This window comes from Pezoporus flaviventris, unplaced genomic scaffold (genome assembly GCF_033815535.1).
Source record: "Pezoporus flaviventris isolate CSIRO_AGI_PZ_B2104156 unplaced genomic scaffold, CSIRO_AGI_Pfla_v1 ptg000121l, whole genome shotgun sequence".
Lineage (NCBI taxonomy): Eukaryota > Metazoa > Chordata > Aves > Psittaciformes > Psittacidae > Pezoporus > Pezoporus flaviventris.
Window position 1 is genome coordinate 271,622 of NW_026892669.1, and position 24,974 is coordinate 296,595.

General features: G+C 45.8%; 1 protein-coding gene across 5 annotated transcripts in view; it reads left to right on the forward strand.

The window, feature by feature from the left end:
- LOC133282377 (C-Maf-inducing protein-like) overlaps window positions 1-24,974 on the forward strand; it is a 269,329-nt gene that overhangs the window by 190,797 nt on the left and 53,558 nt on the right. For all 5 annotated transcript variants that reach the window (XM_061478396.1, XM_061478395.1, XM_061478397.1 and 2 more), the window contains exons 4-5: window positions 22,854-23,015; window positions 24,236-24,274. In XM_061478396.1, coding sequence (XP_061334380.1) covers window positions 22,854-23,015; window positions 24,236-24,274 — 201 coding nt within the window. The remainder of the gene's footprint in view (window positions 1-22,853; window positions 23,016-24,235; window positions 24,275-24,974) is intronic.

Consider the following 24,974-nt stretch of genomic DNA (forward strand, 5'->3'; position numbering starts at 1 on the left):
TGGCTGCTTTTAATGACCCCCTCATCCTTGATATGTCTAGAGATGGTGTCAAGAATAAGTTGTTCCATCACCTTTCCAGGGATGGAGGTAAATCACAGTGACTGCTTTCAGCCACTTTAAATTCCACTCTATAAACAGTTACTCCCCAGGTGTTTTTCCAACCTGACCTTGCACTCATGCACAAAAACACTCCTTGACTTGCTCAAGACCCACGTGCACTATCAGCAATTATTCTTCTTCTTTAATCATCCACACAGCAGGAACAGAAAGGCTTGCAGTTCCCACAGGCTGGGAAAGCCAAGAGTGCCCACTGGTAGCAATGGAGAATAATAAGGAAAAGGGATGATGTGACTTTTTAATCCAGTTTGCGTATCTGGGAAGAAATAATTACTTTGTGTACTCCCCGGTGATACCTAAGCTTAGTGGTATTTCCTGGAAAATAGAAGGGGATGGATTATCTTTCAGAGATTATCTTTTTTTTAGCGGTTACTTCAGTGTGTTAGTAGCTGCTTAATTCCAATTTGAGGTGATTTCTCAGGTGTCAGGTTCTTCTGATCAGAGTTCTTATATGCTTGAAATGACTGGCATGTGTTTTGCAGCCTTGCAAATGAGATAACATCCTATTTTCCCGATGATGATCAGCTTTCTCATGCCTTAATGGGATCTGAAGGGTGTAGTGCCAGAGTGTGGGGGTTTCTACACAGTAGGTATGCTGCCTGGCTGTTCTCCAATGTGGCCTTGCATATAGCCTTTTCTTTGGCAGTCCTGGTCAAAGTACAATGACGATAAGATTGTGCATATTCTTTTTTTCCTGCCCACTACTTCTCTGCAGTGACAAATTCATTTATTTTCACCACAGGCTGAGAGCTGGTGGATATCAGGGGCTAGGCTCCACAGGCACAGTCATCATGTGTGGAATATAAAGTGCATGAATGTAAAGGTATTAGGAACATGGATCAGTTCAGCTTCGTGTCAGAGGCGTGTAATGTAGTCTCATACTGCATAATCTCAAATACAGGAGCACATCAGACTTGCACCCCTCTGGAAACTGTGGGTTGTGCCAGAACATCGATATCCTGACGTCCAGTCAGTGTCTGTGTTGAGCATTTGCTGCTCTGGTGAAAAGGGCCAGAAACGCTGCAGCAGGCAGCAATGAGGTCCTGCAAGAGGAGGTACTTGTGCCTAAACATGTTTGAAACCTTCCCTCTGATGATGAGTCAGAGGCTGTTACAGATCAAGCAGTGTGTCTGGATCCTGTCCTAATTATGTGAGTCCAGCAACCTCTGCATGAAGGGTTTTGTCACTCATTCTGTGTAAGAGCTTAAAGCAACTCAGGAGGGTTTGTGAATCCCCACCAGCCTGCAGATAGGGCAGATCTTCCCTGTACATGTGGGACAACTGTGTTGTTCAACTGTATTGAAGTTGTTGAAGTTTTTCCTCCTTCCCAAGATGAGGAGGAACAGGTGTTTTGTGACTTTTGCTTAAAAACCCAAACAAAAACATCTAAACACCCAGGACAATATATTTTAAAATATTTCTTTTTTTGGGGAGATGTTACATAGGATTTGCAACCCAAGATAGCAGCTGTGTCCCTACCAATGCTTTTAGCAAGTAGGGAGTTGCTTGTGCTTCTTCTAGGAATGTGTCTGCAGTCATAGTGGAATTCTGTATAGCAAAAGCAACATTAAAAACAAACCTCAGTTTGGCTCTGACATGAAAAATACAGAACAGCAGTTGCTGTGTGCACGATGGAAGCTGATGTTTTACCAACCTGAAGTGTAAATCTGATGCTGGAACTGGGGCCTGAAGAATGGGAGTGTTTGCCAAAAGAAAATGGAAGCAGGGATGGATGGTTTTAGGGAATGCAACAATGCCAAAAACCATCTTCTCTGTGGACAGGTCTGATTACATTAGTAACCACATTAGCCCATTCAGAGTGCAGCTGGAGCCACAGCTGGCCTTTTGCATTTTCTAGCTGGGTAAACAGCAACTTGAATGCACACCTAAAGATAGAGCTGGGTCTGGACCAGCCAGGCGTGTTCCCGCATCATAGTGACCGAAGAGATGAGTGCAGGGAGTCGAGAAAAAAACAAGACACCAGCAAAAACAATGCCCAGCTTCTCTGCTTGGAAGTGGGAAGGCCTGGAAGGGGGCTGGAAGGAAGCCACAATTTTTGAGTTGATTTCAGTTTTTGGAGGCATACATATCGCACTAAGGTTCATCTTCAGTGGAGCCTCTGAATTTCAGATCTGCTTGACCAGTGTTGTTAGTTTTCTTTTTTCCCTTGGATAAAATATCCTTCCCTTCTGTCCTGGGTTCAGCAGTAGCAGTCATTTTTCTCCTTCTTAGTAGCTGGTGCAGTACTGTGGTTTTGACTTTCAGCCTGGGAACAACCCTGGTAACACCGATGTTTTCAGCTGTTGCTAAGTAATGTTTACTCTGACCAAGGACTTTGTGAGTCTCATGTTCTGCCAGGGAGGAGGGGAAGCTGGGAGGAAGCAGAGACAGGACACCTGACACAAACTAACCAAAGGGGTATTTCATATCACAGCACATCATGCCCAGTATATAAACAGGGGGCAGTTACCCGGAAGGGCTAGATCTCTGCTTGGTTTGGGCTAGGTACTGGTCAGAGGGTGGTGAGCGGTTGTATTCTCTTCCCTTGTTATTTCCCTTATTATTATTATTGGCGGTAGCAGTAGGGGTTTAGTGTTATACCTTAGTTCCTGGACTGTTCTTATCTCAACCTGTGGGAGTCACATTCTTTCGATTCTCTTCCCCATTCCTCTGGGAGTCGGGGGAGGAAGGGGGGGGAGGGAGTGAGCAGCTGCGTGGTTCTGAGTTACCGGCTGGGCTTAAACCATGACAGTTCTTTGTGGAGTCCAAAGTGGGGTACGAAGGGTTGAGATAGAGACAGATCTGACCAGAGTGTGTCTAATCGTATTTGTGAAAAGCATTCATTGTTTCAGATTACTAGTCACTCGTCACAATGCTGATTTATTGTCTCTCAAAGTTGTTGCTCTTGATCTTGGAGTTTCAGCAAGTCGTACCGTACTTGCAGGAAGTATTTGCTGGTTTAGATTTTATCGGCTGGGGGGCCTGGGCTAAGGTTCCTATTTCGCTGTACTTTATGGTAATGACTTGCAATACAATAGACTCTTTGATTATGAAACTGATCTGGCTTGCGTTCCCAGTGTGGTCATCACCTCTATACTTTGGGAGGTATATAATGGAAGTGTTTAGCAATTACACATTTTTTTCCCCTCCTTGGGTGGAGAACCTATGAAAGGAATATTCCCTTACCTTCCCAGCTCCCCCACCAGACTATTTACATCATCATTTGAGAGTTCTGAAGGTTTTGAACGGCCTTTGGGTATCCTTGAGACCTGTCTGATTGTGATGGGGATCACCATGTTGACACACATACAGAGTGTGTTTTACCCACGACTATTATGTCTGATCTCAAAAGTTATGCAGAGTTGGGTCTGGGTCTTGTCTAGGGTTAGATGACGATATAGGAGGGTCAAGAGATTTTCCCCGAGGCTGGACAGTCATGAGTGGCAGGCTGTGTGGGATAGTATGGTGTCGTGGTTTAAACCCAGTCAGGTAATTCGTTCGCTCACTTCCCCCCTCTTTCTTGCCCTCTCCTGCTACCAAGAAGGAGAAAAAATGACTGCTACTGCTGAACCCAGGACATTATCCACCCCTTATTCCATACCATTCACGTCATGCTCAGTTCCCACATTTTCAATATACCATCACTCTTATCTTAGTGCATGGACCAGTCCCTATAAAGCCCAGGCCCCACACTTGATAAACACTAACACAGCAAATACCGGCTCTAAGTAAGTTACAGCATTCTGAAGCTGTGAGATCAACAAGAACAGCTCTGAGAGCCAATAAATCAGCATTGTGACAAATGACTATTAATCCAGTCAGATCTGTCGTTATCTCAACCCTTCGTGCCCCACGTTGGGCGCCAAAAAGAACTGTCGTGGTTTAAACCCAGTCAGGTAATTCGTTCGCTCACTTCCCCCCTCTTTCTTGCCCTCCCCCTGCTCTCGGAGGGACGGAGAGGAGAATCGAAAAGAATGCAACTCCCACGGGTTGAGATAAGAACAGTTTAGTAACTAAGGTATAACACAAATCACTACTGCTACCACCAATGATAATAATGATAAAGGAAATAACAAGGGAAGAGAATACAACACCTCACCACCCGCTGACCGATAACTCGCTCCCCAAGCCCGACCAAGCTCCGACCGATACCTCCTCCAACCCTGCAGTCTCCCAGCCCTTCCGGCTAACTCCCAGTTACATCCTGGGCATGACGTGCTGTGGTATGGAATACCTCTTTGGTCAGTTTGGGTCAGGTGTCCTTTCTCTGCTTCCTCCCGGCTTCCCCTCCTCCCTGGCAGAGCATGAGGCTCACAAAGTCCTTGGCCAAACCAAAACATCCTTGTTATCAGCTCTGTTCCCGAGCTGAAAGTCAAAACACTGCACTGCACCAGCTACCAAGGAGAAAAAATGACTGCTACTGCTGAACCCAGGACATATGGGCAAGTATCTAGGCCAGTGAACCCCTCCTGTGATTTGTAACTTCACCACTGAACAACTGCAAAAACCAGAAAAATTAGTAAAACGCTTAAATGAGGTGTGTTGTCATTCTGGTCATACCAGAGATGGCCAAATCATGGCATTTTTCTGGTGTTTGGCCTATGCTTACAGGGCCTTGTTCAACACTATCCAGCGCCTTCAAAGGGAAGAAAATGTCTCTGGATCTGATGGCAAAGCAACAGGCAACGCAGCTACTCCAACTCCAATTACAGCAGCTACACCAACTCTAGTGACAAGTACAACAGCTACTCAAACTCTGACAACAACCAACGCAGCTACTCCAACTCCAACTACAGCATCTGCGCCAACTCCAGCAACAAGTACAGCAGTTACTCAAACTCCGACCACAACAAACAATGCAGCTACTCCAGCTCCAAGCACAGCAGCTACATCAGCCCTAATGACAAGTACAGCAGCTACCCAAACTCTGAGTACAAGAGGCAACACAGATAATCCAATTCCAAGCACAGCTACTACACCAACCCCAGCAACAAGTACAGCAGCTACTCAAACCCCGACATCAACAGACAACGCAGCTGCTGGTGCTACTCAAACCCAATGTACAGTGGCTATACCAACCGCAACAACAGATACTGCAGCCACTCCAACCACAGTGGTAATCACTGCAGCTAAAACTGAGGACCAATTCGTGCCAATATTGGTTGCCCCTGTATGCAAGGGGAAAAGCAAACAAGAGGCACAAAGAGCAACCCATACAGTGAAGAAAAATGAAGAAACAATGCACTTTCTACATGGTAGAGCATCTGATTATTATATGAATCAAAGGAAGAGGAAGAAGAGGTGACCTCTCGACCCCGGACCTCAACCGAGCTGCGGAATATGCGAAAAGATTTTACCTGTCAACCAGGGGAGCACATGATCACCTGGTTACTCCGATGCTGTGACAATGGGGCGGACTGTCACAAATTAGTACGGAAGCCAAGCAGCTGGGATCACTTGCTAGGGAAGAGGAGGGAACTGACAAAGCAATTGCAAAAGAGAAAAAGTCCCTCAGCCTTTGGAGGCAGCTCTTGGAAGCTGTGAAAGAAAGGTTTCCCTACAAGGGCTATGTTATGAGTCATTCATCTAAAAGGACCACTATAGAGAAAGGCATCCAGTCTCTGAGAGAACCACTAGAGATGACCTATCGCAGTCTGGATGCTCAGAATGCTTTTGTCGATCAAGATGAAGTGGAATGTACATGACCCATGTGGCAGAGATTTACATGGAATGCAACGTCATCATATGCCCATTCAATGAAATAAATAACCTGGCATGACGTAGTTCCATCAACAGTGGATGGACTGATTCATACACTCTGACAGTTCAGAGACAATATCACCCCTTCCATCATTTCAGCTGTGCAAAAAATTGTCCCAGGAGTTCAAACAATTGAGAGATGATCTATCCAATCTCTCCAGCTCCCCACGTGTACCAACCCCCATCTCAGCTATTAACAAAAGGCGCCATACTGCTCGAGAGAGAAGATACAGGAGGTACATGCCACAGGCCACCCTATGGTTTTACCTGCGGGACCATGGAGAAGACAAGAGAAAGTGTGATGGAAAACCTACGTCAGCTCTGGAGGAACAGGTGCATGAACTGGAAAACAAAGGTCAAGGCTGATCCTCCCATGAAAGCTGCGGCTTCAGTCTCTGGTGAGCAGGTTCCCAGATGGAATGGAAGAGCTGATTTTACTCCAGCTCCTGTGATAAAGACTAATCCCTGTCTGCAAGACTTAAGTGGCCAATGTTGTAATCACTATTAGAGGGGCCCTGCCACTAGCCAGGTGGAGGTAGGGGACAATCAGATTTACTGGACTGTGTGGATCAGATGGCCTGGCACATAAGGCCCACAGAAGTATAAGGCTCTAGTAGATACCAGTGCACAGTGTACGCTGATGCCATCAAGCTGTGAAGGGGTGGAACCCATCTATATTTCTGGAGTGACACGAGGATCCCAAGAGTCGACTGTACTGGAGGCTGAAATCAGCCTGAGTGGGAGGAAATGACAAAAGCACCCCATTGTGACAGGTCCAGAGGCTCTATGCATCCTTGGCATAGACTACCTCAAGAGAGGGTACTTCAAAGACCCAAAAGGGTACTGATGGGCTTTTGGTATTGCTGCTTTGGAGACTGAGGAAATTGAGCAGCTGTCCACCTTGCCTGGTCTCTCAGAGGATCTTTCTGTTGTGGGGTTGCTGAAGGCTGAAGAACAACAAGAGCCAGTACTGACGACAACTGTGCACCGGAGGCAATGTCAAACAAACCAAGACTCCCTGATTCCCATCCATAGGCTGATCCATAGTCTGGAGAGGCAAGAAGTGATTAGTAGGACCCGCTCACCCTTTAACAGCCCCATACGGCCAGTGCAGAAGTCTAACAGAGAGTGGAGACTTACAGTAGACTATCATGGCCTGCATGAATTCACACGAACATTGAGTGCTGCATTACCAGACATTCTAGAACTTCAGCATGAACTGGAGTCAAAGGCAGCCAAGTGGCATGCCACAACTGATATTGCCAATGCGTTTTTTTCTATTCCTTTGTCAGCAGAGTGCAGGCCACAGTTCGCTTTTACTTGGAGTGGCATCAAGTACACTTGGAACCGACTCCCCCGGGGTGGAAACACAGCCCTACCATCTGCCATGGACTGACCCAGACTGCACTGGAACAGGGGCAAGCTCCAGAACACCTGCAATACATTGATGACATTATTGTGTGGGGCGATACAGCGGAAGAAGTCTTTGAGTAAGGGAGGGAAATAATCCAAATCCTGCTGAAAGCTGGTTTTGCCATAAAACGGAGTAAGGTCAAGGGACCTGCACAGGAGATTCAATTTTTGGGAATAAAATGGGACGTAGACAGATCCCCACAGATGTGATCAACAAGATAACAGCAATGTCTCCACCAACTAATAAGAAAGAAACGCGAGCTTTCTTGGGTGCAGTGGGGTTCTGGAGAATGCACATCCCAAATTACAGTTCGATTGTAAGCCCTCTCTATCATGTGACCCGGAAGAAGAATGATTTTAAATGGGGCCCTGAGCAGCAACAAGCCTTTGAGCAAATTAAATGAGAGATAGTTCATGCAGTAGCCCTTGGACCAGTCCGGACCGGACCAGATGTAGAAAATGTACTGTACACTGCAGCTGGGGAGAACGGTCCTACCTGGAGCCTCTGGCAGAAAGCTCTAGGGGAGACTCGAGGTCGACCCCTCGGCTTTTGGAGTCGGGGATACAAAGGATCTGAGGCCAGCTATACCCCAACTGAGAAAGAGATACTGGCAGCCTATGAAGGGGTTCGAGCTGCTTCGGAAGTGATTGGCACCGAAGCACAGCTCCTTCTGGCACCCCGGTTGCCCGTGCTGGGCTGGATGTTCAAAGGCAGGGTCTCCTCTACACATGATGCAACTGATGCTACATGGAGTAAATGGGCTGCACTAATTACACAACGAACTCCAATAGGAAATCTCAGTCATCCAGGCATTCTAGAAGTCATCATGGACTGGCCAGAGGGCAAAGATTTCGGAATGTCACCAGAGGAGGAGGTGATGCGTGCTGAAGAGGCCCCACCATATAATAAACTGTCAGAAAGTGAAAAGCAGTATGCCTTGTTTACTGATGGCTCTTGCCGTATTGTGGGAAAGCATCGGAGATGGAAGGCAGCTGTATGGAGTCCTGGACGACAAGTTGCAGAAACTGCTGACGGAGAGGGTGAATTGAGTCAGTTTGCCGAGGTGAAAGCCATCCAGCTGGCCCTGGACATTGCTGAACGAGAAAAGGGGCCAGTACTTTATACTGACTCATGGATGGTGGCAAATGCCCTGTGGGGGTGGTTGAAGCAATGGAAGCAGAGCAACTGGCAACGCAGAGGTAAACCCATCTGGGCTGCTGCACTGTGGAAAGATATTGCTGCCAGGGTGCAGAACCTGGTGGTGAAGGTACGTCATGTAGATGCCCATGTACCCAAGAGTCGAGCCACTGAGGAACACCAGAACAACCAACAAGTGGATAAAGCGGCTAAGATTGAAGTGGCTCAGATGGACTTAGATTGGCAACATAAAGGTGAATTATTTTTGGCCCGGTGGGCCTATGACACTTCAGGCCATCAGGGCAGAGATGCAACATACAGGTGGGCCCGTGATCGAGGGGTGGACTTAACAATGGACACTATTGCCCAGGTTATTCATGAGTGTGAAAGATGTGCTGCAATTAAACAAGCCAAGCGGTTAAAGCCTCTTTGGTATGGAGGACGATGGTTGAAGTATAAATATGGGGAGGCCTGGCAGATTGACTATATCACACTGCCACCAACCCGCCAAGGCAAGCGCCATGTGCTTACCATGGTGGAAGCAACCACCGGGTGGCTGGAAACACATGCTGTGCCCCATGCCACTGCCCGGAACACTATCCTGGGCCTTGAGAAACAGATTTTGTGGCGACACGGCACCCCAGAGAGAATTGAGTCAGACAATGGGACTCATTTCCGAAATAACCTTATAGATATTTGGGCCAAAGAGCATGGCATTGAGTGGGTATATCACATCCCCTGCGATGCACCAGCCTCTGGGAAAATCGAATGGTACAATGGGCTGTTAAAAACTACACTGAGAGCAATGGGTGGGGGAACTTTCAAGCATTGGGATACACACTTACCAAAGGCCACCTGGTTGGTCAACACCAGAGGATCTGCCAACAGGGCTGGCCCAGCCCAGTCAGAACTTTTACATATTGTAGAGGGGGACAAAGTTCCCGTGGTGCATATGAAGAATTTTCTGGGGAAGACAGTCTGGGTAATTCCTGCTTCAGGTAAAGGCAAACCCACTCGTGGGATTGCTTTTGCTCAGGGACCTGGATATACTTGGTGGGTAATGCAGGAAGATGGGGAAGTCCGATGTATACCTCAAGGGGATTTGATTTTAGGGGAAAACAGCCAGTGAACTCAATTGTATGCCGTTGCCTGCTGTGTAATACTTTTATAGCCCATCAACTAGATGTCTCCAGGTCACCAGCGACTGGCCCTGACTTCCCTCCAGCCATCATCCCAACAGAGAATGAACTTTGAACATCATGGACCGAATGGACTCGGCAGCATTATAGGGATTGGTCCATGCACTAAGAAAATGATCTTTTCCTCTTGGTCTGTATGTATATGGATGTATATATATGGGAGAGCGATGGTGTATTGAAAATGTGGGATCTGAGCACGACGTGAATGGTATGGAATAAGGGGTGGATAATGTCCTGGGTTCAGCAGTAGCAGTCATGTTTGTTTTTTTTTTCCTTTGTGCTAGCTGGTGCAGTGCTGTGTTTTGACTTCCAGCCTGAGAACAGTGTTGGTGAAGTCAGTGTTTTCAGTTGTTGCTAAGTGATGTTTACCCTGACCAAGGACTTTGTGAGGCTCATGCTCTGCCAGGGAGGAGGGGAGGCCGGGAGGAAGCGGAGATAGGGCGCCTGACTCGGGCTGGCCAGGGAGGTATTCCATACCACAGCACGTCATGGCCGGGGTGGGGGGTGACTGGGAGTTACCCGGAAGGACACGGGGCTTCCAGGTGGAACTCGTCTTCTTGGCCAGTGGTATCGTATTCTCTTCCCTTGTTATTTTCCCTTATCATTGTTGTAGTTGATAGTTGCGGTGGTGATTTGTGTACATTGGTTGCTGGACTGTTCTTGTCTCAACCCGTGGGAGTTGCACTCTTTCGATCCTCCTCCCCGTTCCTCCGGGAGTGGGGGAGAACCCCGGTGGGGGGGGGGACACGGACCTCGATTGTTGTCAGCTCGGCACCACTCACTGGGAGTGAGTGAACAAGTTACCTGACTGGGTTTAAACCACGACACACCTAGATGTCTTCAGGTCACCAGCGACTGGACCTGACTTCCCTCCAACCATCATCCCAACAAAGACTGAAGTTAGATGGAACTAAACTATCTCTGCAGTGACCAGATGAGTTCCACGGTTTCATCGGCAGGCAACAGTCCAACATTGCACAACCCCTCTCCTTTTCTGAAAGACTGTTACAAGAGATGGAGCCTGAAATCATGGACTGGATGAACTCAGCAGCTTCCTAGGGATTGTTCCATGCACTAAGGAATGATATCTCTGTGTGTGTGTATATATATATATATATGAGACAAGAGCAATGGTATATTTTTAAAAATGTGGGATCTGAGCATGATGCGAATGGTATGGAATCAGGGGTGGATACTGTCCTGGGTTCAGCAGTTGCAGTCATTTTCCTCCTTCTTAGTAGCTGATGCTGTGCTGTGTTTTTGAATTTCAGCCTGGGAGCAATGCTGATAACACCAATGTTTTTAGTTGTTGCTAAGTAATCTTTACTCTGACCAAGGACTTTCTGAGTCTCATGCTCTGCTAGGGAGGAGGGGAAGTCAGGAAGAAGCTGAGGGAAGACACCCAACCCAAACTAACCAAAGGGGTATTCCATGCCACAGCATGTCATGCCCAGGATGTAAAACTAGGGGCAGTTACCCGTAAGGGCTAGATCACTTCTTGGCTCGGGCTGGGTATAGGTTGGCAGGTGGTGAGCAGTGTTATTCTCTTTCCTTTTTATTTCCCTTATCATTATTATTCTAGTTGGTAGCAGTAGTGGTTTTGTGTATACCTTAGTTATAGGACTGTTCTTATATCAACCTGTGGGAGTTACATTCTTTCGATTCTCCTCCCCATCCCTCTGGGAGCAGGGGGAGGAAGGGGGGGGAGGGGAGTAAGCTAGCATCTGCCTGATTCTGAGTTACCGGCTGGGTTTAAACCATGACACCTTCCCAGCCTCTCATCCCACCTTGTTGCTGAATGGTATCGTTGCAGCACTGGAGCACACGGGAGAGCAGAAGCCAGGTTACAGCTGTGTGCAAAAATGATGGAGATATACATATGTTGATATATAGTTTGTTTTGGGGGCAAGTTGTTCAAGCATTAATGTCCCAGCTGCCCATTTTTATGCTGTATGGCAAGTGAGGAGGCTGCCCTGTGCGCCTTCTGGTCCCACATCCACTTTGCACTTGGTCAAAGCAGAAATGTGTTTCTTCTGTGTTTCATCCTTTTAAATTTTTCTTTCAGCATTCCTTTCCTTTGCAGTGATTCTGTCCAAGTGATATCTGAGCAAAGGACAAACTGTGCCTGTGGGAAGTATCTGTGTGGTTGTTCCAGTTGTGCATTATTAACAGTTGAGTCCATTGAATTCTTTTGGCTTTGAAACATTGTGATCTCTGTGTTTGGGGTTCTTGCCTGGATTAGTGAGATCTGGAGCAAGGTGGTAAAAACTGGTAAGGGAAAAAATAGGTGTACGATTGTAGACTGAAATAGGGGAAGATTATGTTATGGGGAAGCACATCAATGGGGTATCAACATTCAACTTGCTTGCTAAGGCCCCAGTGCATGTTTGTGGTGCTTTTACTTAGAGGTGCTATGAGCTAGCAAGTAATATGAAGGCCTGAGAATCAGAAGACCTCAGTTCTTCTCTGGTCCTGAACTGCCATATAACCTCAAGGAAAACAGCTTGGTTTTCTTGCTCTGTCTCTCCTTCTTGCTTTAAATCATCAAGACCGTGAGCTGTTCAGGGCAGGGAGTGTCACTTGATACATTTATTCAGGGCATAAATTCATGGGTGCCAATCTCAGTGCAATAAATAATGGTGATTTCATCAGGATATTTATTTACATGAATTGGCAAAAAATGAAGTATTATTTAGTCCTTAACCAAGTGAGAATCAGGACACGTCTCGCTTATAATGTTTCCCCCCAGTTCTCTGGCCTGTGGCAAGGAGTTTTCAGGCAAGTGAGCATTAACCAAACCGACTGCATTCAGAGAAGCAACCAAAGCAGAGGAGCTGATGCACTTCAGCATTTATCACTGGATAAAATATAAAATGCAGAAAATGCCTTGACCTGAAAATATGGTAGAGTACAAAAGTTTGCTGCTATTGTTTTGTTACTGTTTTAGAGAGCAGCACATTAGTCTTTCTGTACAAAACCTTCAGAAGGTCATGAAGAGTATGAATACTGCAGCATGAGCAGTCTGTATTCCCTGATTTGGAAGAATTTCTATAATCTCACCCTGGCTTCAGGCCTTTGCCTGGAATGGGACTTTTTATAGACTTAGTCTTTTCAGGTGAATTGCTTTTTTTTCTTCATATTGGTATATGCTGAGAGTAGGAACTTGGTTCAGAAAGCTTTTAGTGGATCCAACTAGTGATTTAAGCCAGTCTCTGGCTATCAGGGAAAATTCTCCTAGCAACAAGTTACTCTTGCATATTTTTCAGAATATTGGGAAATAAGTGATGCCTGCTAGTGTTAAAAGCAGAATATGGATCTAGCATGGCATGGGGATGCATTGCCATCTCTGTTTCCATGAAGGTATCGAGTTAATAGAATGCCAGCAGGTGGTGCTCAAAAATGCATGGTGCAGCTCCTGGGCTTTGTAGGACAATCCAAGCATGTGTGTTGAACATCACAAGCAACTATTCCTGTTTCTCGTTGTGCAGCATTTTAACAAAATGTGCTGCTACAGTGGAGAAGACCGTTCTGGTGTCTGCTCTTTGTGTCTTTTTTTCCTCTGTAACACTCGCATTTAGCAAGAGGCACCTCCATTTAACATAAGCACCGTCAACTAGCTTGGTTAAAAAACAATACCCAGCTTCTCTGCTTGGAAGTGGGAAGGCCTGGAAGGGGGCTGGAAGGAAGCCACAATTTTTGAGTTGATTCCAGTTTTTGGAGGCATACATATCGCACTAAGGTTCGTCTTCAGTGGAGCCTCTGAATTTCAGATCTGCTTGACCAGTGTTGTTAGTTTTCTTTTTTCCCTTGGATAAAATATCCTTCCCTTCTGTCCTGGGTTCAGCAGTAGCAGTCATTTTTCTCCTTCTTAGTAGCTGGTGCAGTGCTGTGGTTTTGACTTTCAGCCTGGGAACAACCCTGGTAACACCGAAGTTTTCAGCTGTTGCTAAGTAATGTTTACTCTGACCAAGGACTTTGTGAGTCTCATGCTCTGCCAGGGAGGAGGGGAAGCTGGGAGGAAGCAGAGACAGGACACCTGACCCAAGCTAACCAAAGAGGTATTCCATACCACAGCACGTCATGCCCGGGGGGGTAACTGGGAGTTACCCGGAAGGACACAGGGTCTTCTGGGTGGGACTCGTTTCTCAGCTGGGGGAATCGTATTCTCTTCCCTTGTTATTTTCTCTTATTATTGTTGTCATTGGTGGTAATGGTGGTGATTTGTGTTGAACACTGGTTGCTGGACTGTTCTTGTCTCAGCCCATGGGAGTTGCATTCTTTCGATTCTCCTCCCCATCCCTCTGGGAGTGGGGGGGGGGGGGGGGAAGGAAAGAAAGAGGGAGGAAAAGGGGGGGAAGTGAGTGAACGAGCTGTCTGGTTGGGTTTAAAACACGATATTCCTCTAAAAGAGGCCTGAGGCTTAGGTCTTTGGGTTTCTGCAAGACTTAATTAGAGTGTTTTGAGAATGAAGGATGCCCTGTCAGTGTCACTTAATTCCCCATGCTGCTTCTTCTGGGTACTTATTAAATTCAGTGGGTTTGCTTTTAAAGTCAGCATAGCAAGTTTTTGGAATTACACTATCTGTGTGGTTCTGGCTGGTCAGTAACTAGTAGGGTCAAATTCCATGTTGGCATCGCTCACATAAATTATCGCAGGAGCTGATGCTTTTAGTGAAATCCCTGAGAAACTGCATTCCCATCCCAGTATTTTTCTTCTACATGTTATTAATGATTAATGTTGTGTGAGTATTTTCAGCACCTGAAGGCATCTTTTGCATCTGCATCCAGGGGGAATGAACTCCTCACAGATGCTGACATGCCTGTTCTCAGGTATGGGTCTTTACCAGGCAGCTTTGCTTTTAATCTTGTGAGTGATTATTGTTTCTCCTTGCTCTGGAATCAGCACAGGTAGAATAAAGCAGATGGCTTGGTGTTGGCTAGGTGCTTGCTGATGCGTAGCAAATTGCTTCTGTAACTGACAAGTTTCAAGCTTTAATTGAAGCTTTAAACAAGGTGCTCAGCAGTGAAAAGCATTCTGATGAGAAAAACAGCAGTGTTTTTGATGATGAGAAAAACATGGGCAAAGATTCAGGATAGCAGAGTTCAACCCTCTTGGGGATGGCTCCTCTATTTATTTATTTTCTGCTGCTTTCCCACCATCATTCCAGACTTCTGTAATGTTGTTTGCAGATTACAGCTTAGTACATCAGTGCAGCACAACCATTTGTGCTGAAAACATGATGCAAAGACTGATAAGTTTGGATTTTTATTTTTTGGTGGGCTCAGCATGTCTGCAAAGGTAGCTGTCCCCTGATGCTCCCTTGGAGTCACTGTCTGCCTGGTCTGAGCAGCAGCTTGTTTAGGTCTCTCTTGTGTAGCTCCTGCTGTCCCTTATGTACATCATCATCATCATCATCATCACTTTAATTTTTAATGGACATGTCTAAAAGGGAAAAGAAACCTCCCTTACTCCTCCCTCCCCCCAAGCAAGAGTGGATTTGACAGCTGAAGAAAGATATTTGTGGTAGGGTTGTCTGAGCAGCATCCTGTTGGGCAAGAGGGCTTCCTTCAGCAGCAAGGGGCAGCCCAGAGCAGGCAGTGTTGTAATAACCCGGTTCTCCAGCTCTTGTGCTCCGCCAGCCCCCACTTCTCATCCAGCTTTGAATTCTGCTTTGAATTTAATTTCTTCATATTACAGAACCAAGGAATAGATTTCAATGTGGAAAATGTATCTGTTGAGCTAGCTTTGTTTAGTGTCCTCAATTAGTAAGAAAAAAGTTGCTTCAAGTTACAAAGCTGGCGGGTTGGCTTTGAAGTTTAGATTTTACTTAGTGCTGGGGTAGGTCTAACAGAAAGACCCTAAAGAAAGGCACTATATGAATAATAGAAATTCAACTCTGATTCAAGTTTCCTAAAGATTTTAATCAATCTGTGATTATGGTAGAAGTAATGCTGGTGGCATTTGCTCAGTTCTGAAATTCCAAACACATTTGATAATGTCTGCAGTATGTGTTTTTATGATCCTTTAGCATTACAGTAGCTTAAAATGTACTGAAAGTGTAAACTACTCGCCAGTGTGCTTTTGTTCTTGCATGGAATAGGTTGCCCAGGGAGGTTGTGAATGCTCCATCCCTGGCAGTGTTCAAGACCAGGTTGGACGAGGCCTTGGGTGATATGGTTTAGTGTGAGGTGTCCCTGCCCATGGCAGGGGGGTTGGAACTATCTGATCTTAAGGTCCTTTCCAACCCTAACTATTCTATGAATTTAATTTAAAAGATAATTGGATTGCTTTATCAGCCTTTTATATGTCAGCCCAGTGCCACCCTCATCTCCCCCCCTCTAACAACACTGACAAACCCAAGTCATCTGAAATCTTTATTTTCCTGTATTGTTCTCTTCGCTTGTGTTTCAGATAGGGTATAGAGGTGACTGTATTTTCTGCTGAGCATTAAATATGCTGCCACGGTAGGAAAGAAGCAGCTGATAAGCAGAGAGCCAGCCTGTTCAGATGGTTCCTGCAGGGGCTGCCCTCTGTGAATGAAGGAGGAAATAACATATAGCAGCAAAGCTCCGAAACAAAATAGAGCAGGCTGACCCTTTGCAAAGTTATCTGCCTTTATTATACTGGCAATTGAAAGCCCAAAATGTGCAGCTGAATCTGCAAGCTTCACGACATGGGCAGTTTTTGTGATTTTCCTGGAAATGCTGCCTAGGAATGTATTTTTGCATTTTTTAGTGCAAAACACTGATGTTTTAAAGTAAAGAAAGAAGTGCCAGCCTGCGTTTTTTAATAACCCTGAGTATCTATCCAGACTTCTTGACATCCCTTTGACCAGAGGACCAGATTCACACGCAGCAATGAGTGGAAGGGCATATGAACCAAACAAAATGCTGTGGTCCTGGCAGTCACTCTCCTCGGGCAGCAGAGCTCCTTCCCTGCTAGCTCTGGGTCCAAGCACTATATCCAGTGATGCTCCAGTGCTGCTTGCCTTAGCAAGCCTCTCCTGGTTCCAGTGCACCCTTTGGACTGGTTTTGGGAGAGGCCTTCTAATGCTCGTCATCGTTTCCTTGAACTTACAGAGTTGCATCAAGCCACCTCTGGGGATTTGGAAAGGTAGGTTGTAAGCGGCGAGGAGAAGCAGACAGGCCAACCCAATATGGGTGATAAGCAACTTCTCCTTTATTTGTGACGCAGTTCACACATATATAGGAGTGGTATTCAGCCACTCCTTCTTGGCATAACAGTATTGGTTAGCCCCCACAGCTTCCTCCACATTCTCCTCCCAGGTCCGGTCTCCGGCTACCTGTGGGGGCCACCCCCTGCCTTGCTCGCACAGTCCTCCAGAACTCTATGGTTCTGCTCTTAGAGTCATTCTGCAACAATTCCCCCCTTTTTCTTTGTGCAAGCAAGGCATTATGGGTTATTCTGTTCACCTGTTTTATCACACAACTATAAACAAGTCTAATAGCTACGATGATTAACCTAACAACGATACATAAGTGCAATACTTCAAACAACAGTGTTTGACTCAACCTGTAATGCCCCGTGAAGACAACCATCTAGTTATTCTTAGGATATTGCTCATTTACTATTGCTGGGTAAGCTGAGCCAGGGTTCTCAGCTGTGCGTGCATCGAATTAGCATAATCAGAGAGATTCATAGAACACATTCCATCAAACTCTTCACATCCATGTCCCTGTTCCAACAACAAAAGGTTCTGCAGTGTTGCATGTCTTACAGAGTCAACATTAAAACAAATCAGAAATTGCCTTCGATGTAGAATTGTCTGCTTAGCAACTCAGCAACCCAGTCTGCTTAGTTGAGCCAAGGCCCCGGCTGAAGCACTTACAGTGATTTGGCATATTATGATTGGATACATGTTTTGAAGACCCTTAGTGACTAACATATAATTGGTTAAACACAGGTGTGAGAACTCAACCTTGAAAGCTTGCCAACAGTCCACAGTTCTCATTAACTTGGTGAATTCCAGTCTCTTATCTTGCTTGCTTAAGCTTCTTTGGGCCTCTCATGGCCTTGCTGTATCTTTCAGGACTATTCAAAGTTTATGTACCAATTATGCATTCTCCTGTGAGGACACTGTCTCCACATCTCCCCCCTTTTGTTTTATCCAGTAACAAGTCGCTACTACAGCAAGGCACACACACATTTACATTAGCAGAGTAACTATTACAGGGTGCAGCAGCATGTTGAAGATGCTGATGGCAGTGAAGGACTAGCCAAAGAAATTTCTTACCAGTGGAATTCTCCCCCCCTCTTAATTTGTTCCATCACCTGCTTTATAACACTACCATTGTATTAAAATTTTTCTAGCTTTTGCCTTAGCATTTTCTAGCAGCTACTGCAAACTTCCATACTCTAACATCTCTTTTACAAGTGACAAATCTATACAATACAAGGTGCAGTTTCTCATTAGCAACTAGCTAGTAAATACAGGTGGTTTTATACACAAAATCACAACTTCTAATAATAGCTACTTTACAAGCACACATATTCAGGGTGTTACTTTTCAGTTGCCCCCAAGTGATGTTTTGCAGTTATTCGTTCTTTCTCTTCCTCTATCTCATTCTGCTTGGGGTATTCATGGTCAGCTCCTGTAGCTGAGGCATCAGGTTTTTCCATTCGTCTGCCCAGCTCATGGCAAGGCTTGACAAACTTTGCAGGCAGTCACCATGGACCTGTAGGCAGGAGGACACAAATATACCCCCTCCCCCAGGTTATCAGTTCTTCAGAAGTAGACAGGTTAAAGTTAAATGTAACATCATTACTCTTTCTCTCCCCCCCCCCTCTTTTTTTTTTTTTTTTTTTTTTTTCGTCCCTACAGAAGCTATCATTACTCCCACTACAGTCCCAAGTACAGAACGTGGCACAAGGACCCTGTGGAGACTAACAGCAAACCAGCTCCGAGAAGCATCATTGCAATGCGAGGTGGCAGGCTCAACCTTAGCAGGCATCCCCGCAGAGGCTCTGCCTCCCCCACATCGCATGAGGCCTGGGCTTTTATACTGACCAAAATGCACACTCATTCCGACACAGGTGGCCAGCCTGTGCTGGAAGAAGTGGCCAGCAGTATCTACAGAGGTCTCCAAGGGTTGATAGAAACCTGGACAACCAACTTCTAGTACATGAGTATCACAGAGAAACTGTATGGGCTCTCCCTGTCAATTGCAAGAAAAAATCATAACATATACAGCTTGAGTATAAGAGGATTTTAACGCATACGTGGTCACTGTTTGTCAGGCCTCCTTAACTATTTTGAGATCAAGAGCTTCCCACTCTTTAGCCCCCTGCTGTGTAGTAAACACAGGATATGCAAAGATGCCCATTGCAGAAAATTCCCCAATAATGATCACATATTTGGTTACTCATTGTTACAACTGAGCGTCTCCAGGGCCAGTAAGTCTGAGCAGACCGACCCGAGAGACGAAGAGTCAGGGTCTGGAAGCAGAGGATATAAATCTGGCTGAGATTCAGGGGATTCGGGGGCTGATCCTGCGCCGAACTAGGGGTCTCCGTTGCTCGCAGCTGTGTCTTTCTTATCAGGTGTCTCCCGTTCGGTATGTGGCCATCTGCAGACCTGGCTCCTCCATGACTGAGTTAAAAATTTTTTCACTCTAGGGCGTAGTGGGTTGGAGAGGCTCGCAGTTCCTTTAAATCTCCCGCTAGCGCATGATCCCTATTTTCTACTGTGTGCTTCACAGTGGCGCCACAATCGATCCGGCGCCGAGGCACCGCCCTCTTTCTTTCGGATTCCTCGACATTTATCATACCTTCTAATATACTTTCTCTGTCCTTTTCAAAGTCCCTACTTTCGGAACTGGGGTGGTGGGGGAGCAGGGGGTTACACCTCCTCCGCGGCACCTTCTGATGGAGGGGGAGAAAAGGAAGGTTGGGGGTGCGGGGTGGGGGGGGTGGGAACCCTGTGCTCCCGCGAGTTGCGGGGGGGAACGAGTTGTAATCTTCCCCCGGTTTCAACCGACCGGGGACGTCTGTTCCTAGTTTCTCCGTTGCTACTGCGGCAGTTTTCTTTTCTGCCTTGTATCTTTTTATACAGTTCATTACTTCCCTCCGTGGTTTACCGAGTTTCTTTGCCTTTTTATAATCATTAAGCACTGAGTCAAATAGTTCATCACCAAACTTTCGCCACTCACTCTCCTCAAATATTGTATTAGGATCTGCAAAAAAAAATTTCTTAGCCTTCCCTACAGCCAGTAGACCTGCTAGCTGCTTTAGAGTCTCAGGCTCAATTCCCCACTTTTATAAAAAGCACTGTAATAAGTCCAGGGCTCAGTTCCCCGCTTTTATAAAAAGCACTGTAATAAGTCCAGGGCTACCTCTCGGTCCATTTTCATGGCCAGCCTTTTCCGGATCGTCTTCTTCTGGGTCGTCCTGTAACCTCGGTCTCCGGATCGGCCTCCCGACGCAGCAGTGTCTGGTTCGCCCCAGCGGCGGATTCTTTCGGTTAGTCCAAGCACCCGGGTCCGTCACGCCACCGCAGCAGCATTGCCCACCCTTCCCGGCCGCTGCCGCCGGTGCCGCTCACTCGCCGTTCCGGGTCCCCATCGACCGGGGCCCTGTATCCCAGGTCCCCGCTAGTCGGGGCCCTGTATCCGGGTCCCCGTCGACCGGGGCCCTGTAATCCGGGTCCCCGTTAAACCAGGGCCCTGTATTCCGGGTCCCCGCTAGTCGGGGCCCTGTATCCGGGTCCCCGCTAGTCGGGGCCCTGTAATCTGGGTCCCCGTCGACCGGGGCCCTGTAATCCGGGTCCCCGTCGACCGGGGCCCTGTATCCCGGGTACCCGCTAGTCGGGGCCCTGTAATCCGGGTCCCCGCTAGCCGGGGCCCTGTAATCCGGGTCCCCAGTGACCAGGGCCCTGTAGTCCGCGTCCCTGTTCGGGCGCCATTTGTAAGCGGCGAGGAGAAGCAGACAGGCCAACCCAATATGGGTGATAAGCAACTTCTAGTTTATTTGTGACGCAGTTCACACATATATAGGAGTGGTATTCAGCCACTCCTTCTTGGCATAACAGTATTGGTTAGCCCCCACAGCTTCCTCCACATTCTCCTCCCAGGTCTGGTCTCCGGCCACCTGTGGGGGCCACCCCCTGCCTTGCTTGCACAGTCCTCCAGAACTCTATGGTTCTGCTCTTAGAGTCATTCTGCAACAGTAGGTTTTCTCTAGAGAATATTATTTATAATACAAAGCACCCTCTGCTCCAGTCATTTGTGGCAACATGGCTGCCGAGGAGGTAAGAATTGTGTTCTGATGGTCTGTGGATGGGGCAATTGGTGAAATAGCTTTGGGCATGTCCATATGTAATGCAGGGGCATGCAGATAACTGGGGCATATGGGGTTAGGCAGCCAGGAATGCTTTTCTTGAGAGTAGAAATGCTGTTGCATGGAAGACTTGGATACTTTATAAGTTAGTTTCTGTTACAACTAGAGGATGACAGTGTGACTTTTCAGGATCTTTCAAGACAGAAAAAAAAGCCTGTGTGTTTACTGGGATTTTGCACTTTGATGCTATTGATTTTAATTAATTCTGAATGTGAATTCATCAATTATCAGTGTAGACTAAAGTGTTGATAGAATGATGCTTTGATGGCCTCTCCCCCTGTAATAACAGGCACCTCTTATTACCATGAGAATAGGGTGCTTGCAAGAGGAAATGATGGAAAGAAAGATGCTCTGGAGCTTTAAACTTAAAGTGAAAAAAAGGAAATCAGGTTTTTATTGCTTCCACAGAAGAAAATGGTTTTCTTCTCCATTTTGTCATGGTTTCTATTTTGTCGATCTAGCCCTTCTGGGTAACAGCCCCCAGTTTATATACTGGGCATGATGTGCTCTGGTATGGAATACCCCTTTGGCTATTTTGGGTCAAGTGTCCTGTCTCTGCTTCCTCCTGGCTTCCCCTCATCCCTGGTAGAGCATGAGACTCAGAAAGTCCATGAGCAGAGTAAACAACTAAGTAATCTCAAGGGTACCCAAAGGCCATTCAAAACCTTCAGAACTCTCAAATGATGATGTAAATAGTCTGGTGGGGAAGCTGGGAATGTGAGGAAATGTCTCCTTCATAGGTTAACTACCCGAGGAGGGGAAAATAAATGTGTAATTGCTAACTACTTCCATTATATACCTCCCAAAGTATAGAGGTGATGACCACACTGGGAATGCAAGCCAGATCAGTTTCATGTTCAATGAGTCTTTTGTATTATAAATCATTACCACAAAGTACAGCAAAACAAGAACCTTAGCCAAGTCTCCCAGCCAATAAGCACTAAAACAGCAAATACAGGCTGTAAGTAAGGTACAACGTGATGAAACTCTGAGATCAAGAGCAACAACTTTGAGAGCCAATAAATCAGCATTGTGACGAGTGACTATTAATCTGAAACAATTAAAGTTTATCACAAATACAATTAGACACACTAATGTCAGATCTGTCATTATCTCAATCCTTCATGCCCCACATTGGGTGCCACAAAGAACTGTCGTGGTTTAAGCCCAGCTGGTAAATCAGAACCATGCAGCTACTCTCTCACTCCCCCCCCCTTCTTCCTCCCCCACTCGTGGAGGGATGGGGAGGAGAATCGAAAGAATGTAACCCCATGAGTTGAGATAAGAACAGTCCAGTAACTAAGTCATAACACAAAACCACTACTGCCACCACCAATAATAATAATGATAAGGGAAATAACAAGGGAAGAGAATACAACCGCTCACCACCCACCGACCGATACCCAGCCTGACCCAAGCAGTGATCTAGACCTCCCGGGTAACTGCCCCAGCTTATATACTGGGCATGATGTGCTGTGCTATATCCCTTTGGTTAGTTTGGGTCAGGTATCCTGTCTCTGCTTCTTCCCAGCTTCCCCTCCTCCCTGGCAGAGCATGAGACTCACAAAGTCCTTGGTCAGAGTAAACATTACTTAGCAACAACTGAAAACATCGGTGTTACCAGTGTTGTTCCCAGGCTGAAAGTCAAAACCACAGCACTGCATCAGCTACTAAGAAGGAGAAAAATGAATGTTACCGCTGAACCTAGGACACATTTAAATGTTTCAAGTACAGCTTTTCAGCAAACAGAAAAGCCAAACTCAAAATACAAAGCAGCCCACTTGGCAGTTGCATGTAGGAAGCACATATTCACTCACTTGTTTCAAGGGGTTCATGTTGGTGTCAGCATGACCCTTTCATTTTTCTTGCAGAAGAAGATTTACAAGTACAAGAAGGTGCTCAGTAACCCCAGCCGCTGGGAGGTGGTGTTGAAGGAGATCAGGTCACTGGTGGACATGACGCTGACATCTCCGCTTCAGGATGACTCCATTCACCAAGCACCACTTGAGATTGTCTCAAAGCTGTTCTCAGAGGTATGACCTCAGTAGTGCTCCTGCAAGACACTGTCCATTTAGATGAGAGACAAACAATTAAAAGTTTGTGGCGGATTTTGTTTTAACTTGGGCTTTCAAAATTCTGCCTTTGAGTCTGCTCCTGACTTCTGCTGACTTGAGTGGAATTTGTAATTGCTGGGGAGAAGGAGAATTTGACACTTATTAGGTAGATTTCTAGAAACAAAGCAAAACACATTTCTCTTGAGGCTTTCTGTTTGTTTTTGTTGATTGTTTGTGATAAATTTATCATGGATCTGATTCAGATCTTATTTCAAGTCAGTGACAAACCTCCCTTGGACTTCCATTGGCTTTGTTTCCATGACTGATAATTCTTGTAGAAATAATGAATATACCAATAAATTTATTATGCAGCTACTTACTATTACCAGTTCTGTCAAAAAAAAAACAAAAAAAAAGTTGTTCTTCAGAGGTTCAGCAGTATCTATCCTCCTTTTATGGCATCTATTTGAAATAATTAACTTTTCATGGACAGGAAATGTAATGCCAAGCAGGTTTTTCATGTCAGTTCTGATGTACAAAGATTTGTGATAGCAAAAATGTTGCTAGCTGCTTTTCTTGCAGTAAGCAAAGATCTTAGCAACTCACAACTCTATAACCTCTGAATGGATCATGCTGCTGAGAAAGCCAAAAGCAATCTCTTTTACTCATGTGATAGCATAGGTGACTTCCAGTAAATTTATTGGCTTTCACTGGTTCTATGATTGAAGAAGGAATTTCAGAAAAACTGCAGCAGTTAGTTTGCCAACAAATGGTATGCAACACAACAATCCCATTATTAATTTTTGTAGGGAAAAAAAAACACAAAAAAATAAACCACACACACACAAAAGATACAGCCTGTCGTAAGAAAACATTTTTGAGAAATGCATTGCTGCCTTCAGTTTTTCAAATTTTCGAATGATTGAGACCTACTCTGGCATCCTGGTGTTTGTACGCTCAGCTTTTGGATCCGAATGTGCTGAGGGATAAATGGAAGCTTGCACAAGGCCTCATATCAGAGAGTATACCACATTCTTTAAGAGAACGGTTTCAAGGCAATGATTTTCATTATGAAAATAAGCAGTTGCAGTCTTGAGCTTTTCTGCTTGTATCGGGTGGTAGCCAAGAGGACTGTGTATGCTGATGTGCCAACTGAGAGTACTCTTTGCTTAGTCATTTCTTCTGCTCAACTCTTTCAGAACAACTTAACCACTCAAGACCATGAGAACATTATTGTGGTGAGTATCTTTCTGAGAAAATCCAAGGACAAATCTGTATTGTTTGTTAATACTTCTGTTAATGCTTGCCTCTGCCCCAGTGAAGCAGGCAAATATGAAAATGTTTCCACCAATGCTGGTGAACTTCAGCAGGATTGCACTCATTTGTTCTACTGGGATTTCTGTGGTTTTGTCATTTCTCTTATTGTTTCATAAATGAGTAACAATATCATTTCCTTGTCAAGAACAGCATGTTGAGGGTTAATGGCCTCCTTACTAGGCTCCACAGTGCAATGTTCACATCTATATATGAACCTGAAATAGTCAAAAAAAATCATAGAATCATAGAGTAGTTAAGGTTGGAAAGGACCTTAAGATCATCAAGTTCCAAACCCCTGCCATGGGCAGGGACACCTCACACTAAACCATATCACCCAAGGCCTCGTCCAACCTGGTCTTGAACACTGCCAGGGATGGAGCATTCACAACCTTCCTGGGCAACCTATTCCAGTGCCTCACCACCCTTTCAGTAAAGAACTTCCTCCTTATATCCAATCTAAACTTCCCCTGCGTAAATTTTAACCCGTTACCCCTTCTCCTATCACTACAGTACCTGATGAAGAGTCCCTCCCCAGCATCCCTATAGGCCCCCTTCAGATACTGGAAGGCTGCTATGAGGTCTCCACGCAGCCTTCTCTTCTCCAGGCTAAACAGCCCCAAC